The sequence below is a fragment of the Rhinolophus ferrumequinum genome, chromosome 18 (genome assembly GCF_004115265.2).
Source record: "Rhinolophus ferrumequinum isolate MPI-CBG mRhiFer1 chromosome 18, mRhiFer1_v1.p, whole genome shotgun sequence".
Lineage (NCBI taxonomy): Eukaryota > Metazoa > Chordata > Mammalia > Chiroptera > Rhinolophidae > Rhinolophus > Rhinolophus ferrumequinum.
Window position 1 is genome coordinate 46,232,483 of NC_046301.1, and position 12,852 is coordinate 46,245,334.

General features: G+C 38.5%; 1 protein-coding gene across 2 annotated transcripts in view; it reads left to right on the forward strand.

The window, feature by feature from the left end:
* Window positions 1–12,852, forward strand: part of KLHL2 (kelch like family member 2) — a 91,813-nt gene that overhangs the window by 54,398 nt on the left and 24,563 nt on the right. For both annotated transcript variants that reach the window (XM_033134531.1, XM_033134532.1), the window contains one exon: window positions 7,268–7,430. In XM_033134531.1, the coding sequence (XP_032990422.1) occupies window positions 7,268–7,430 (163 nt within the window). The remainder of the gene's footprint in view (window positions 1–7,267; window positions 7,431–12,852) is intronic.

A 12,852-nucleotide genomic window follows, 5' to 3' on the forward strand; every position in this document is an offset into this window, starting at 1 on the left:
TTAATATGAATTACTAATAAGGTGGCTTTCCTTTTGACCCTGTTGGCAGTCAAACCAACTGCCTGAGGAATGGACCTTGGGTAGGAGTGTGCTGGGAGTGGGAGGTGTGGTAGGTGTGTTTAGAGGGTGAAACAGCAATCAGGAGAGGAAGATCTGGGTAGAGAATCGTAGGTGGGTGCACAGAGCACAGGGCTAGCTCCTGTGGCCGAGGTTTTGAGATGTAGAAGTGCCAATGAGATGGCAGGATGCCAGGGTCAAACACTTCCTATTTCAAAACTCTGCACTGGGCCAGGTCTAGATCCCAGAAAGAGGAAGGAAGCTTTCTTCTTCCTTCTTCCCTGTACCTGATACCCACTGAGGTCACAGAAGTCAAGTAGTATTATTATGTTCATTGCGAGTGTGGTTTATTGCTATTTGTAATACTGTTTCTATGAGTAAATGTGCAGTGAGCGTCAAGAAAAAAAATAAACTTGTGGACAATGACTTATTTATAAATTGGGAACCTAATGCAGATTTTAGAATATGTATGCTAATGAAAGTTATGGATTATATTTCATCATGATGCTTTCTTAGTCCAGTGACCAGTAGCTTCTTTAAGTGTGGGGATAATTTCTTCCCTCTGCTCATGCCCTTTGGACAGCTGTTTCCTTGTTTGTTTTCAGATCCTTCCTGGCATTCAAGGCCTTTGCACTTTAAATAAATGGGTGCTTCTGATATGAATATAAAATAGCTGGGAAATTAATAAAAAATCTGCTTTTTAGCAGTGTGTACTTACTTTAATGTTAGCAGTGACTGAGTTGTGAGTTTCATGCTTGCATGTTTTCATAGACATCTGGAAATCTTATATTTGGAGCAGTCAGACCTGTTGATCGTGTCTTCTAATAAACACCCTGCTGATGGCTCAGATTGAAGAGATTTACTGCATAAATTATTTCCCCCAATGGAGTAAATGCCCAAGCTGAAAATAAACTACAGATCCTACTAGCCAAGCAGAAGGAGTGTACTTGTCTAAGCGAAACATCTTATGTGTAATTTGGCTTGTCAAACGCCATGAAGTAGGATGAAAGCGTCTTACTTTAAAATGTGCAGCTGGTGCACGAGTGTCATCCGGTTGCTAATTGTTTGGTTTGGGTGTCTTCCGTGTCTAGTGTTCTGCTTGTCTTCACTAATCAGTGGTAGCTTCCCCCCACTTCCTTGTTCATTGCAGAAAACATCTCCAACGTATACAATATTTAGGCTTTTATGTGTCTCCTTCTGTTGGAAATCAGCATATCTAGATGACATTTTTTTTTCCTGTTTTAACAAAATGATAGCATTTGAAGTTGTTTACTTAATTAGCTGGCCATGTTCTTTTACTTCATGTGTCTCCAAGCACTTAAATATTGCTATTCACTTGAACAAGAGAAGTAATGTACAGAGCTTATTTATTCTACAAAACACTAGCTTGATGATCAGAGGCATTTGAGACTCGTGGTACTCAGGACAGGTGAAACTGAGGCCATCTCTGGTGAGTGGTCGGTGATAGTCACAAATAAAGAGCTCTCTGTACTATTTCTAGATTGGCTAGAATTCTGGCGCTCCAGAGAGGCGTTCCTTTACTTGCTTCTTCTGGACTTTCTTTTAAATAATATGTGATCTTTGAAATGGTGCATATTCATTTTAGAAAATGTAGAAAATACAAATTAGTAAAGAGAAGCAAATAGAAAGCCTTCATACTATCGCTAACCAGAGATAATCCCTATTAACAATTGTGGTGTAGTCCTCTAATGCTGCCTCCGTTTACATCTATGTGTGTTTACAAAAAGAGGATCATACTGTATATGCTGTTTAGAAATTAGCTTTTTATACTAAATATATTAGGACTATTTCCCAAGTCATTAAATATTTGTCTCCTATGTCTTTTAATGTTTATGGAGTATTTAATTTTATCGATATTATAGAATTTACTTCATCTGTCTCTTGTTATTGGACGTTAGTTCTTTTTAAGTTTTGATACTATAAGCAGCACTTTGTTATTCTTATTTTCTCTAACTAAGTGTATCCACATTTGAGTTTGTTTAGTGATTCCCTTGGAGCAAGGCTTTTGGGTAGTTTATTTGGAAAATGGTCTAAGAGAGCAACAGTCAGTGAATGGGGGATGTGAATTGGAAAGGAGGGAAAACCGATTCAAAATGTGGGATAGATCTGGCCACCGCTAAATGTGACATGTTTATTCTCACCAGGACCTTTCCAGGAGCCTTATGAAATTTGTCTCAGAACTATCTGCTTGGGGAATAAAAAGGGGAAGCGTTTATCCATCATCTTCCTTTGAACCGGTCTCTATTGGTCCAAGGTGCTCCACAAGTGTAATTTCCACTGTGTTTCCAGATTGGGCAGGTGTGAGACCCCAGTGTGTTCCCCGGGTAGGAAACCTGAGAGAGGTATGTTAGGGGTTGGGATGATGCACTGTTCACTTACATCTTCACAAAGGTGATCAAAGCCTACTTGGATCTGGTTCCTGCACTGGCGGCTTGAGCAAGAGGTGGGGCCGAGAGGATCTGCAGTAGGACACAGGTTCCCATACAGATACGTTCTAGAAATTGAGTTTGTATGTCTGGATCAAAGAAGATTTAAAATTGTATCTTTTAAAAAATAGAAACATTTACAAGAGTAACAAATTATATTCAGGCTGATTCATTTATTAGGCACTAACTAGATATTCTTCTGGTACCTGAGGATACAATGCGTGGGGGGGTGGGGGTAACAGATGTGATTACTGTTACAGAGATTACTGTTACACTCTTTTAAAGGGAGAGAGACCGTTAACACGGGAGCAAATGCATAAGATCAGTTTTGACAGAAGTAAGTGTTATGAAGCAAATGAAATGGAGCAGTGCTCCTAATATACTGACCTCAAAGGGCCTGGGACCATGGCTACAACCCCAGGGTCTAGTGGAGAAGCTCCGGGGTGATGGAGTAGAACTAAAGCAGAACCGTGTAGGAAGGAGGCTGCAGGCCGGGGAGGTGAGGGCCAGGCCCAAGACAAACTGCCTGCTATACATTTTTTCGTAGGGCTCAACATACCCGAGAAAAATGTTTCAGCTTTTGGAATGTGGTCCTTCCTCAAGTATATACACTATATGGGAATTACTTTTAGATTCTTAGGATATATCGTGTAACATTCAGAACATATAGCAAATATAATAGCTTTTTCTTGGATGTTTTGGAACACACTGCAGGATCTTAGGGTGCTTTAAGGTTATTTTCATTAATCTCAGGGTTAATACCAGTGAAGCATATGGAAAATGGAAGCCAAGGGAAATTTTGCATTAGATCATAATGCTATGTGGCTGGGAGTTTATTGTACCAATATAATTTCACCTCATATAAGAAACAGCCCTATTCAACTGCTTCTTTGCTCTACAGAACTCAGAAAAAATTAGTTTTAAAGATGTAAATTTATTCTTCAGACCTCTTGATTACAAAGCTCGAGAGATTTTTGTGACCTAAATAGAAAGTTAATAACCCACCTCTTTGCATTACTAGTTGTTTCCTACATTTGTGAATAATAGTACAATTTTCCACTTTATAGAAAATAAATGATGGGATTATGATAGCCCCAGATTAAAGCACATTATTTCTTTTCAGTGGTGTATAAAAACCACAGAAATCAGAGTGATGTCAGATGTTGAAAGTTACAACACTAAATCTGACCTCCCAAATCGGGGTTTTATAAAGTTCAGTAATTTATGTGTCACCTCCATGATTTTCCCATATTCCCTACTGATACTATCGTTTAATGTTTTTCTCTACATCGACTCAAGTTTTGCTTAAATTAATTTACTTAAGAATTTATATTACTAAAATAAGTAGACGGTAACTTTAAAAACCGATTCCTAACTATTAACATGAGAATGGTTCACTGTGTGCCATCTAAAAGCATTATATCCACTTCGGTTAATACTGAGCTCATAGCCGACTCAACCTGTCTCCGACCCGTTGTGTGACCTTGGGCAAGTTACCCAGCTTCTCCAAGCCTCAGTGTCCACTTGTGTATAATGAGATATTATTATCCACCAAGTGTTTAACACAGTAGTACTCAGTTAATGGAAACTGAATAATTAAAAGAATGCATTGTTGAAGTGATTATTATCTTTATTTCTCTTGCTGAAAGAACAGTATTGGAAATTTAGAAATCAGGCAAGCACTTCTATTCTGCACCTTGAGATGCGACGCAAGGTAGTGGAACAAACAATAGACCAAAGAGTTGGTGAATTGATTATATCCCTAACTTTGTACAGACCAGCTATATGACTTGGTCAAGTCTTTTGCCTCTGTAGGGTTTGGTTTCTTCATCAGACAAATTAGGAGGTTTGATTTGATTTGCTCCGAAGGCATCCAGCTCATAGGCTGCCAGCCATTTGCGTGGTTCTGATGGTGGGTTATGGTTCATCTAGAATTTGGAGCGTTTTTTATTTCGTTTTGTTTCAGCTGGCCAGCTAACGAAGACACAAAGTAATCTAGAAAGTTTCCGTGGCCCTAGCTGCAATCCTGGTTTCATCATGAGTGACTGGTGGTCACCAGGGATGATGTGAGGAAGGCTGGGCCAATTCTTGTGTTTGAAGCTGTATGTCATTGATTTCCTAATTACGACCTGTTGAAGTTTAGTCCCAGTAAAACTGCATCATAAAACCGAGGCGTTTTTTGAGGGATTTAGTGACAGGAGGAAAAGATGAATAAACTCGTTTTATGCGTTTGACTAACATTTAAGGCATGTTTAATATATGTTTGCCAAGCATGGACGCACTTGAGTCATCATCGTCGTCAATAAAAAAAACTGTGTGTGAATTTCAAGCTACATGGCCTATAATTTACATAACTTGTATATTCCGGGCCTACCTGACTTATATCTTCTCCAGGTCTGAGATTCTACTATTCTATGAGTTTCAATCTCTTGGTAAGGGAGATCTGGATTTGGTAGTAAAGTTAAAATCAATGAAGCCCAATAAAAAATTTTAAAGCCTGCTATAGCTGTCTTTTTAGATGAATGTGTATATAAGTGGGTGTGTATGTCAGTATAGTTTGAACCCATCACTGATTTTTTTTGTTTTTTTTGCTTAGGAATATATCTTAGAAAGTATCCCATTCATATAGTTTCCTCATTCTTTTGCCTTTTTTTTTTTTTTAAAGAGGGCGCAGCTCACGGTGGCCCATGTGAGGATTGAACTGGCAGCCTTGGTGTTACTAGCACCACGCTGTAACCAACTGAGCTAATGGGCCACCCCTTCCTCATTCTTTTGAATGACTGCACATAAGTCCATTGAATGTATGGTTATAAGTATGTAACCAATCTTCTTATGATGGACATTTAGTCTTTTTTCTAACTTCTGCTATTACCCACAATAATGCTCTAATGAATGTCTTGTGCGTGTGAGACGTTGTGCATCCATGAGTGTATCTGTAAGTTAAGTCACTGGGTCAGAGGATGAGCATTTGTAATTGTGATTGAAATACACAAATTGTGCTTCATGGAGATTGGACCAATGTACGCTTCCACCAACAATGCATGAGTGAGCCTGTTTTCTGTTCAGCACTTTCTCCTCCACCAAGTCTCTCTGTCTTTTCTTACCAAACAATTTGAATACTACTGTACTACACTGTGTTGTCTCTAGGAAATGCTGATTAGATGGGTGATCATTACTATTTTTGCAAATTTCACAGGATTAAATCTTACCTTGAAGACCACTTTCTTAACTGTATGCATTTGTTGAATTAAATGGTTGCACTGTTAAGCAGCGTGGAATGTACTTTACGTTGCTTCAGAGCACAATTACACCAGTGGAGAAAATCCTCCAACTGGCAAATTATCTTCAATTAAAGCCTTCCATGGAGATTCATTCTCATAACATAATGAAACACACTATACATATTATACAAAAGGTTTGGCTATGAACAATTTTATTTGCACTTTATTTTTCCTAAATTCAGAAGTAAAAGGCATTATCTCTAGATACTGTCAATTTTTCAGAAAAAATTAATATTAGTTGGACTAAAACAGAAGAAATTATCCTCTTAGTCCTTAATTCATGACCGTTTGATTGTGTACTTGTGGGCACACACGTAGCCTTTAAGTCTGAGAGTTAAAGCTTCTGCAGTTCCTTTAAGAAAATAGAGTAGTTTGTGTTGCAGAAAGACATGAACACACTCTTTCTCTTCCACATTTAGGACCTGTTATGTAGATTTCGAACAGTTGTAAAAGATATTCAAAACTACTATTTTCTCTTTTCTCTTTTGGCTGCAGCTTGGGCTATATGAAAGTCAATTACTGAAGGAACTGGGTTTTATTTATTTTTTTATTCTAATGTGATCTTCTCTAAAAGTGACCGTTGTTGTAATAGTGGAGACTTTCTTTTTTTTTTTCCTCCCTTTTTGGCTCTTATAAAAGTTAGAACACCAGATGTTCGAGAACTTCTTTTTCTGAAGTTGTCCTCCTAAATTTGACTTTCAAATATGGTCCTTAACATAGCTGTACTAATTCACTTATAAGGAAAAATGTTTTCATTACTAACCTATTTGAAAAGCAGCTGTAGTGTTGTTGGCTGTTGTATTTATAGTGAAGACACTGGCTAAATCCCATACAATAACCTATAACTAATATAAAATTTCTTGGAGTTATTAAAATAAAAATACAAATTAAAAAGTTATTCTTCGGCAGTTGCATTTTGTGTGTTCCTCTTTAGCACATGTGTTCTACACACTGTCTGCTTATAGCTAAAGACTGTTGTTCTACCTCCTAAGGAAAGCAGTTCGTTGTGTTCTTCGGACAGTGGGAGAACAGAGTGAGGCTTTGTCAGGTATGCATTGCTGTGGGCTCACCCCGCCTCACAAATCACTGAAGCTCATGACTGTGGGAACTAAGGAAACCAAATCGTATTCACTGAACCATAGCACCCCCTAGCATCCTAATCATTTATGTTTTGAAAATTCAAAGGAACATTTAGTGTATGCTTATAAAAAGAACCATTAAATCTAATGTGATCTAATTTCTCTTATATTCTTGTGACCAAGAAGAGACCTTTGAAGGATTCCATAAAAATTATGGAGAATATAAGGAGGCATCACCTTTTTTTTTTTTTTTTGCAAATAATTGTTTCATGCCTTTTCTATGTATGGGTCTGGTTGCAGATCGTAAGCTGTGGCTGGACCTCTTGTGCCTTACATAGAAGCGGTCAGTGGTGATGGCGTTTTTCCAGCCCCCTGCCTAACTGTGCTTACTTGTGTGTTGTAGGTGCTTCTGCCAGCAGCTGGTCTGTTACAGTTACAGGATGTGAAGAAGACTTGCTGTGAATTTTTGGAATCTCAGCTTCACCCTGTCAACTGCTTAGGAATCCGGGCTTTCGCTGATATGCACGCATGCACCGACCTCCTGAACAAGGCGAACACCTATGCAGGCAAGTGCAGTCGACCTTGGCTGCGTTGAGACCAGGAGAAATCTGGAACTCTTGAGTTCTGATATGATTCAGTAGTGATTTCTGGAAAGTCATGTCATGTTTCTGGATCTGGACTTTATCCAAATACATTCAAAACCTTGTAATGGTAGCACTGCATAACCGAAGCATGCTCATAAAATTCTGAACTTACAAAAAGTACCTATAAGCTAATATTGAGCCTAAATAATAGAATAGCTAGTTTTATGCAAGTATTAAATCCCTATGTATTTTTCTTTCAAATATTCAAATTAATAAGCCTATAAAAAAGTTTTTGTATGTGGAATTAAATCATCTTCTCTCTGTGGCTTTTTACACCTTTCTCTTGCATCCATGAAAGCAATCTTGTTGCTTAAAAATCTTCAGAGCAATGAAATCTAGATGCCTTTGGGTGGAGTAGAAAAGTAGATCCAATACAGGCAACGTACGCTCTTCTTAGACCTTGTCCTCCAGGACCTGGTGCTGGCATCCTCTCCCTGTGGCAGAGGGAGGGCTTGTAGCTCTTGTCCAGGAAGCCATCACTCGGTAGGACCCTCAGCTCCCCCGTCTCTCCAGTTGGGGAGGACAGATTGTTATAGTTTTAAATGTAGCAAAAGTGATTTGTTTTGTACCAATAATTTATTTTGCTCTGAGTTTTTAAACATTTAAACATACATATTAAAAGTGACTATTAGGAAGTTTGTAATATTTTTAAACCATCTTTCTGAAAGGTAAACCTGTGGAAGTTACAGTCCACCATCTGCTCTGAGACCCAATAGGAATAGTTACTGTAGGACCTTCCATGACCTCTGCTCTCGTTAAGAAGTTCTAGAATCCCTACTTCTTCCAGCCTTCAAATGCAAGAGCCCCTTGTCTAAACTCTGCTCCATCGTGCTTACTCTGATGAGTAAGGGACATTTTCACACATAGATGTGAGTTAGGGGTGTGTATGTGTACATCCAGAGCACTGGAGAGGAGAAGTATTCCTAGAATTCCTCATGCGTTTATCAAAGAAATAGTGGTATAAGATGGGTTAGTTGGAAAAAACAAAACACAGTGCTTCAGTAAAACATAATAGGTCCAGTATATTTCAGCTTTATAGATTTCTGTAGGGTGGCCCAGTTGGCCTAACTACCCTTTATAAAATTGTTTCAGTAGGAAAATGTGATCTGAGTTCTAGAAAGCTTATTTACGGATGAACTTTTAGAACACAACCCCTCTGTAAGTTGGGGAATGCCTATAATGTGTAATATTCATGTACTCCTTTCGAGTGGTATGAGGCATTTTAAAAAAAACCAAAGACATATTTGGAATTCACTGATGTATTCCCATACAACCAATTCTGTTCTTCAGCTAAATAGAAAACATTCCTTCTAAATCCATAAGATCCATTAACTGATAGACATAATGTGCCTGTTGTAAGTGATTTATATTTTGATAAGTCTTTTCTGCATGAGGGAATTGTTATTTAACATTCTCTTTTTCTTGGACTGCTATAGTTGTCGTGATAAATGTTACTGACACTTAAGAGATAGGAAGTGGGGCTGGGAGAAAATAAACAAAGTAGGATTAATGCAAAAGATGTCCGTACGTAGTTTACACGATGAACTAGAACTCTTAGTTTTACTCAGATCAGAAACAACTAATTTACTACATTTTAGGAGATAGATTTTACTCTCTTTCTCATTTAAAATCTTCAATTTATTGTAGTATACTACAAAATATGAACAATTTTTCACCAAAATTAGGACACCACTATTTTTTAATTTGTAGTGTCCTTCTTCATAATTATGCCAAGAATTTTTTGTGGAAAAATTATTCTCGCTTTTCAGCAAAATTATAAAGAAAAATTGGCTTTTTATTTTAAGTGCACTCTTTTAAGTTAAAGTTTAGTTTTAAAGGATGTACTGCTAGTATACAATGCTTCTTAATCTTGTATTTGCTTGAGTTTCTTAAGTTTACAAGCAATATTTTATAATATCTTTTATTATGAAAAATTACAACACATGAGAAAATAGAATAATACTCATCATCCAACTTTAACAGTTGTCAGCTCGTGGCTATTCTTGTTTCCACTATAACCTTCTTTACTTCCCCTTCCTCTGTTACCATTTTATATACGGAAACTTTAATGAAGTCTAATATGCATATGCAAGAACTCACCAGAGATTCTGGACATAAGATCTGCTTCACTTCTTTCTCTTTCAGATTGGGAATGAGTGCTGTAATAGTCATAATTATATTGTACAGGTGAAATGAAAGAAGTAAGGTGTTCCATGGAAATCGCATCTATGAACTTGGGCTTATTTTTCATAATCTCCTCTTTGGAGAAAGGAAAAAATGTAAGAGATCAAGTGAGGAGGGTAGAAAGTCTGAGCAGAGAGGGTGTGGGATCCATGCCGCTCCTCCTGAGCTCCTGTGGCTTCAGCAGAATTCCTCTGGGGTCACAGTTTGTTCACACAGGCCAGCTGCTTCTAGGGCATGTAGTAAGCAGCTTCAGACCCGTCACGACTGAGAGCGAGGCCACCAGCCAGGTTCAGAGACACACGTGGTGAGAAGCACAGTGTCCTGGGTTACAGCCAGGCTTTGGTAAGCTCTCGCATACTTGTTTTCTTAGCTAAAAAGCTGCGTCAAATTGGTTTTTGCTTCTTGCGTAAAAATGAAAATTTCACACCTCACTCCAAGTGTATGGACTTGTTTGGATAATGCTGGTTTGTGGACCCTTTTACTTATCATATGTTTTGAGTGGCATCCATATTTTAACTATTGCCCAAATCATTAAGACCTTTGTTTTTAGCATTTTTGCCAGGCTAAAAAGAATAGAGGACATAAAAACTGAATTTGATAATTTTGATGCATTTCAGTAGTCCCAGCAAAAGACTCCTCTTCGAGAAGTTAGATTTTAATTTTAACTTGAAATATGAATTTTATTTAAATTTCCTCATTGATAAACAAAAATTGCCAGAGGTTGAATTGTAAGAATTTCAGATAAATTTAAGGGAAATAGTAGTTTCAGATTCTTAGTCATTCGTATAGCTCACCACTTCCCACACTAACAGTTTGAGAATCTACGTAGTGTCTGTACCAACTGACCTTTGGGAAATTTGCAGTATCATTTTCAAGCCAGTGCCCTTGGTGAAATTCTGGGGTGTAAGCACTCAGCATTCCTCAGTAGCAGGACTCCCTGCGAGGAGGAAGTCTTCTCTAGTCATCGGCATGCCTTCAGTTTGTTTCCCATTCTATTCCCGCTCTTAGCCCTATTATTTGTTTATATGTCCTACCCCTGTGTAGCCGCCCCACACTGCCCCACTTTTCGCCTTTCCTCTGTGCTTACATACTGATCAATTTTTTTTTTTACATGCCCAACTATTTTCATGTGTGTCCCCTCTCCCATCGTCTTAAATAAAACTTTGCTTTTCTCCCCAAACTTGCATGTTGGGGGCAGATTTCTTTAAGGGACACTGGGGAGGTGCGTAAAAGGGTCCGACTACCAGACTATTCTGTCACTGTCACGTTCCTCCATTCTGCACTGGCTGGTTGGTTCTCAGTCAGCAGCATTCTCTCTGCAGCCCATTTTTTTCTGTAGGCCTCCAGGCATACTTCTGTGTTTGACACTTAGGTGGTCTCTTCCCACTACACTTGGTTTCTCCTGCCATCAGCAACTTCCAGACCTGCATTGTTGACTGACTCCCTTGAAACCGCCTTTCATAGGTCCTTGTGACCACCACCTCTCCTCTGTAAACCCAGTGGCCACCTTCGACTGCCATTCCAGGACATGTAGGATCTTGCTGGTATTTGGAACTCTAAGGCCTCATTCCTTGTGCTGACCGTATTCATTCCTTCTCCTGCTCGTGTATTTCTTCATAAATCTGTGCTCTCTGGTCCCAGTTCTCCCAGCCATCTCTTGGCTGCTCGTCTTAGACCCAGTTGTCAGTCACTTCAGGGCGACCCTCTTTATGTGCCTGGCATTGCCCAGACTGCTGTGGCTGATAAAGGCTCAGTACGATTTAAGCCCTGCTTGCAAAGAGTTTACAGGCCAGTCATAGTCAACTCACACCCAAATTTAGTATATTCCGATTAGGCCTCTGTAAGAGCACGTCTCATAACGTTTTTTTTCTGCAATCCATTTACTTCAATCATTTGCCCACTCTTCTATAATTTAGGCTAGGAATCACTGCTTGGGGTAAACATCTGTCATAACAGGCCCATGATTTTGAAAGCTGCTCTCTGGAAAGAAACTTTTGTTAAGAGAGTGTTTTTAATAATGCTGTTACTAGCTTTGACAGTGTGATATGCATACCAAAGAATAGATGCTGATTATTCAGTGGTCTGTTGCATTGTTAATTGATGGATACAGAAGAGTTATTTTTGGAGAACTGTGAAAGCATTTGATGTACTGCACTTCATTGAATTCATGCTGACTTACATGGCACTTCTTAGAAGAATTAATCATTTTTATATTCTTACATTCATTATGGTCCTCATTTATGCCCTAGAGAACTACATGCAATCTCTTTGCTCTGCTTCGTTGACAGTTCTTCCAGATGAGTGAGCTGTTTTCAGGTTTCACCAAAACTGTGTTAGTGGAACTGCTGGAGATACATATGTGAATTTTTTTCCCCCTAGAGACTAATTGTATTCAGAATCGAAGAATCATAGAGTGTTAGCACTTGCAGGGAACCTTAATGATTCTGTGGTCTAACACTTTCATTTGATTAATTAGGCAAATGTAGACCAGAGGTATTTTCATTTTCCCCCAAACACTCTGTCTCTCAGGAGTGAGCTGTTTGTGGACATAAGATACAGTTGTTATCTATGGAGTTACCCTCACTTTTCAGACAGGAGTCTAGATGGAGTATAGAGGAATTATAGGAACCGCACATGGCATTTAATTTTAATAATAAAAGGTGCTTGGTGTTTAGAAATCAAATAGAGTACTCTTTACCTTATCACAGGGTATATACAACACAGGACAACCAAAACATTGGACTTCTGTTGTTGATTTCATTGGACTTAATTTGGAATGTGTGACCTGACCTTATACTCGGTGTGACAAATCCTAGGAATTGTCTTTTATTTCTTGATACACTTATTTTATTTGCAGGAGGGAAGCAAACAGGAAAGTTCACCAGCTCTAGAGACTAAAGAGAATTCTTATATACAAGGAAGAATGCATATGTGTATTATATGTATGCAGTCTATGTGCTTAATGCATATCACATATATATGGCATAGTCTGTACCACTGGGAATCAATGCCCTATTGCAGTTATGGGATATGTTCAGAGAGATGGAATTGATTATTGAATGTCAGTATGACTACGTTGGCTTTACTCAATGGCAGTGGTAAACCAGTAAAGGCAAATTACTAATGTCACAGTGAAAGCTCTGTGCTAGAAACACAATAA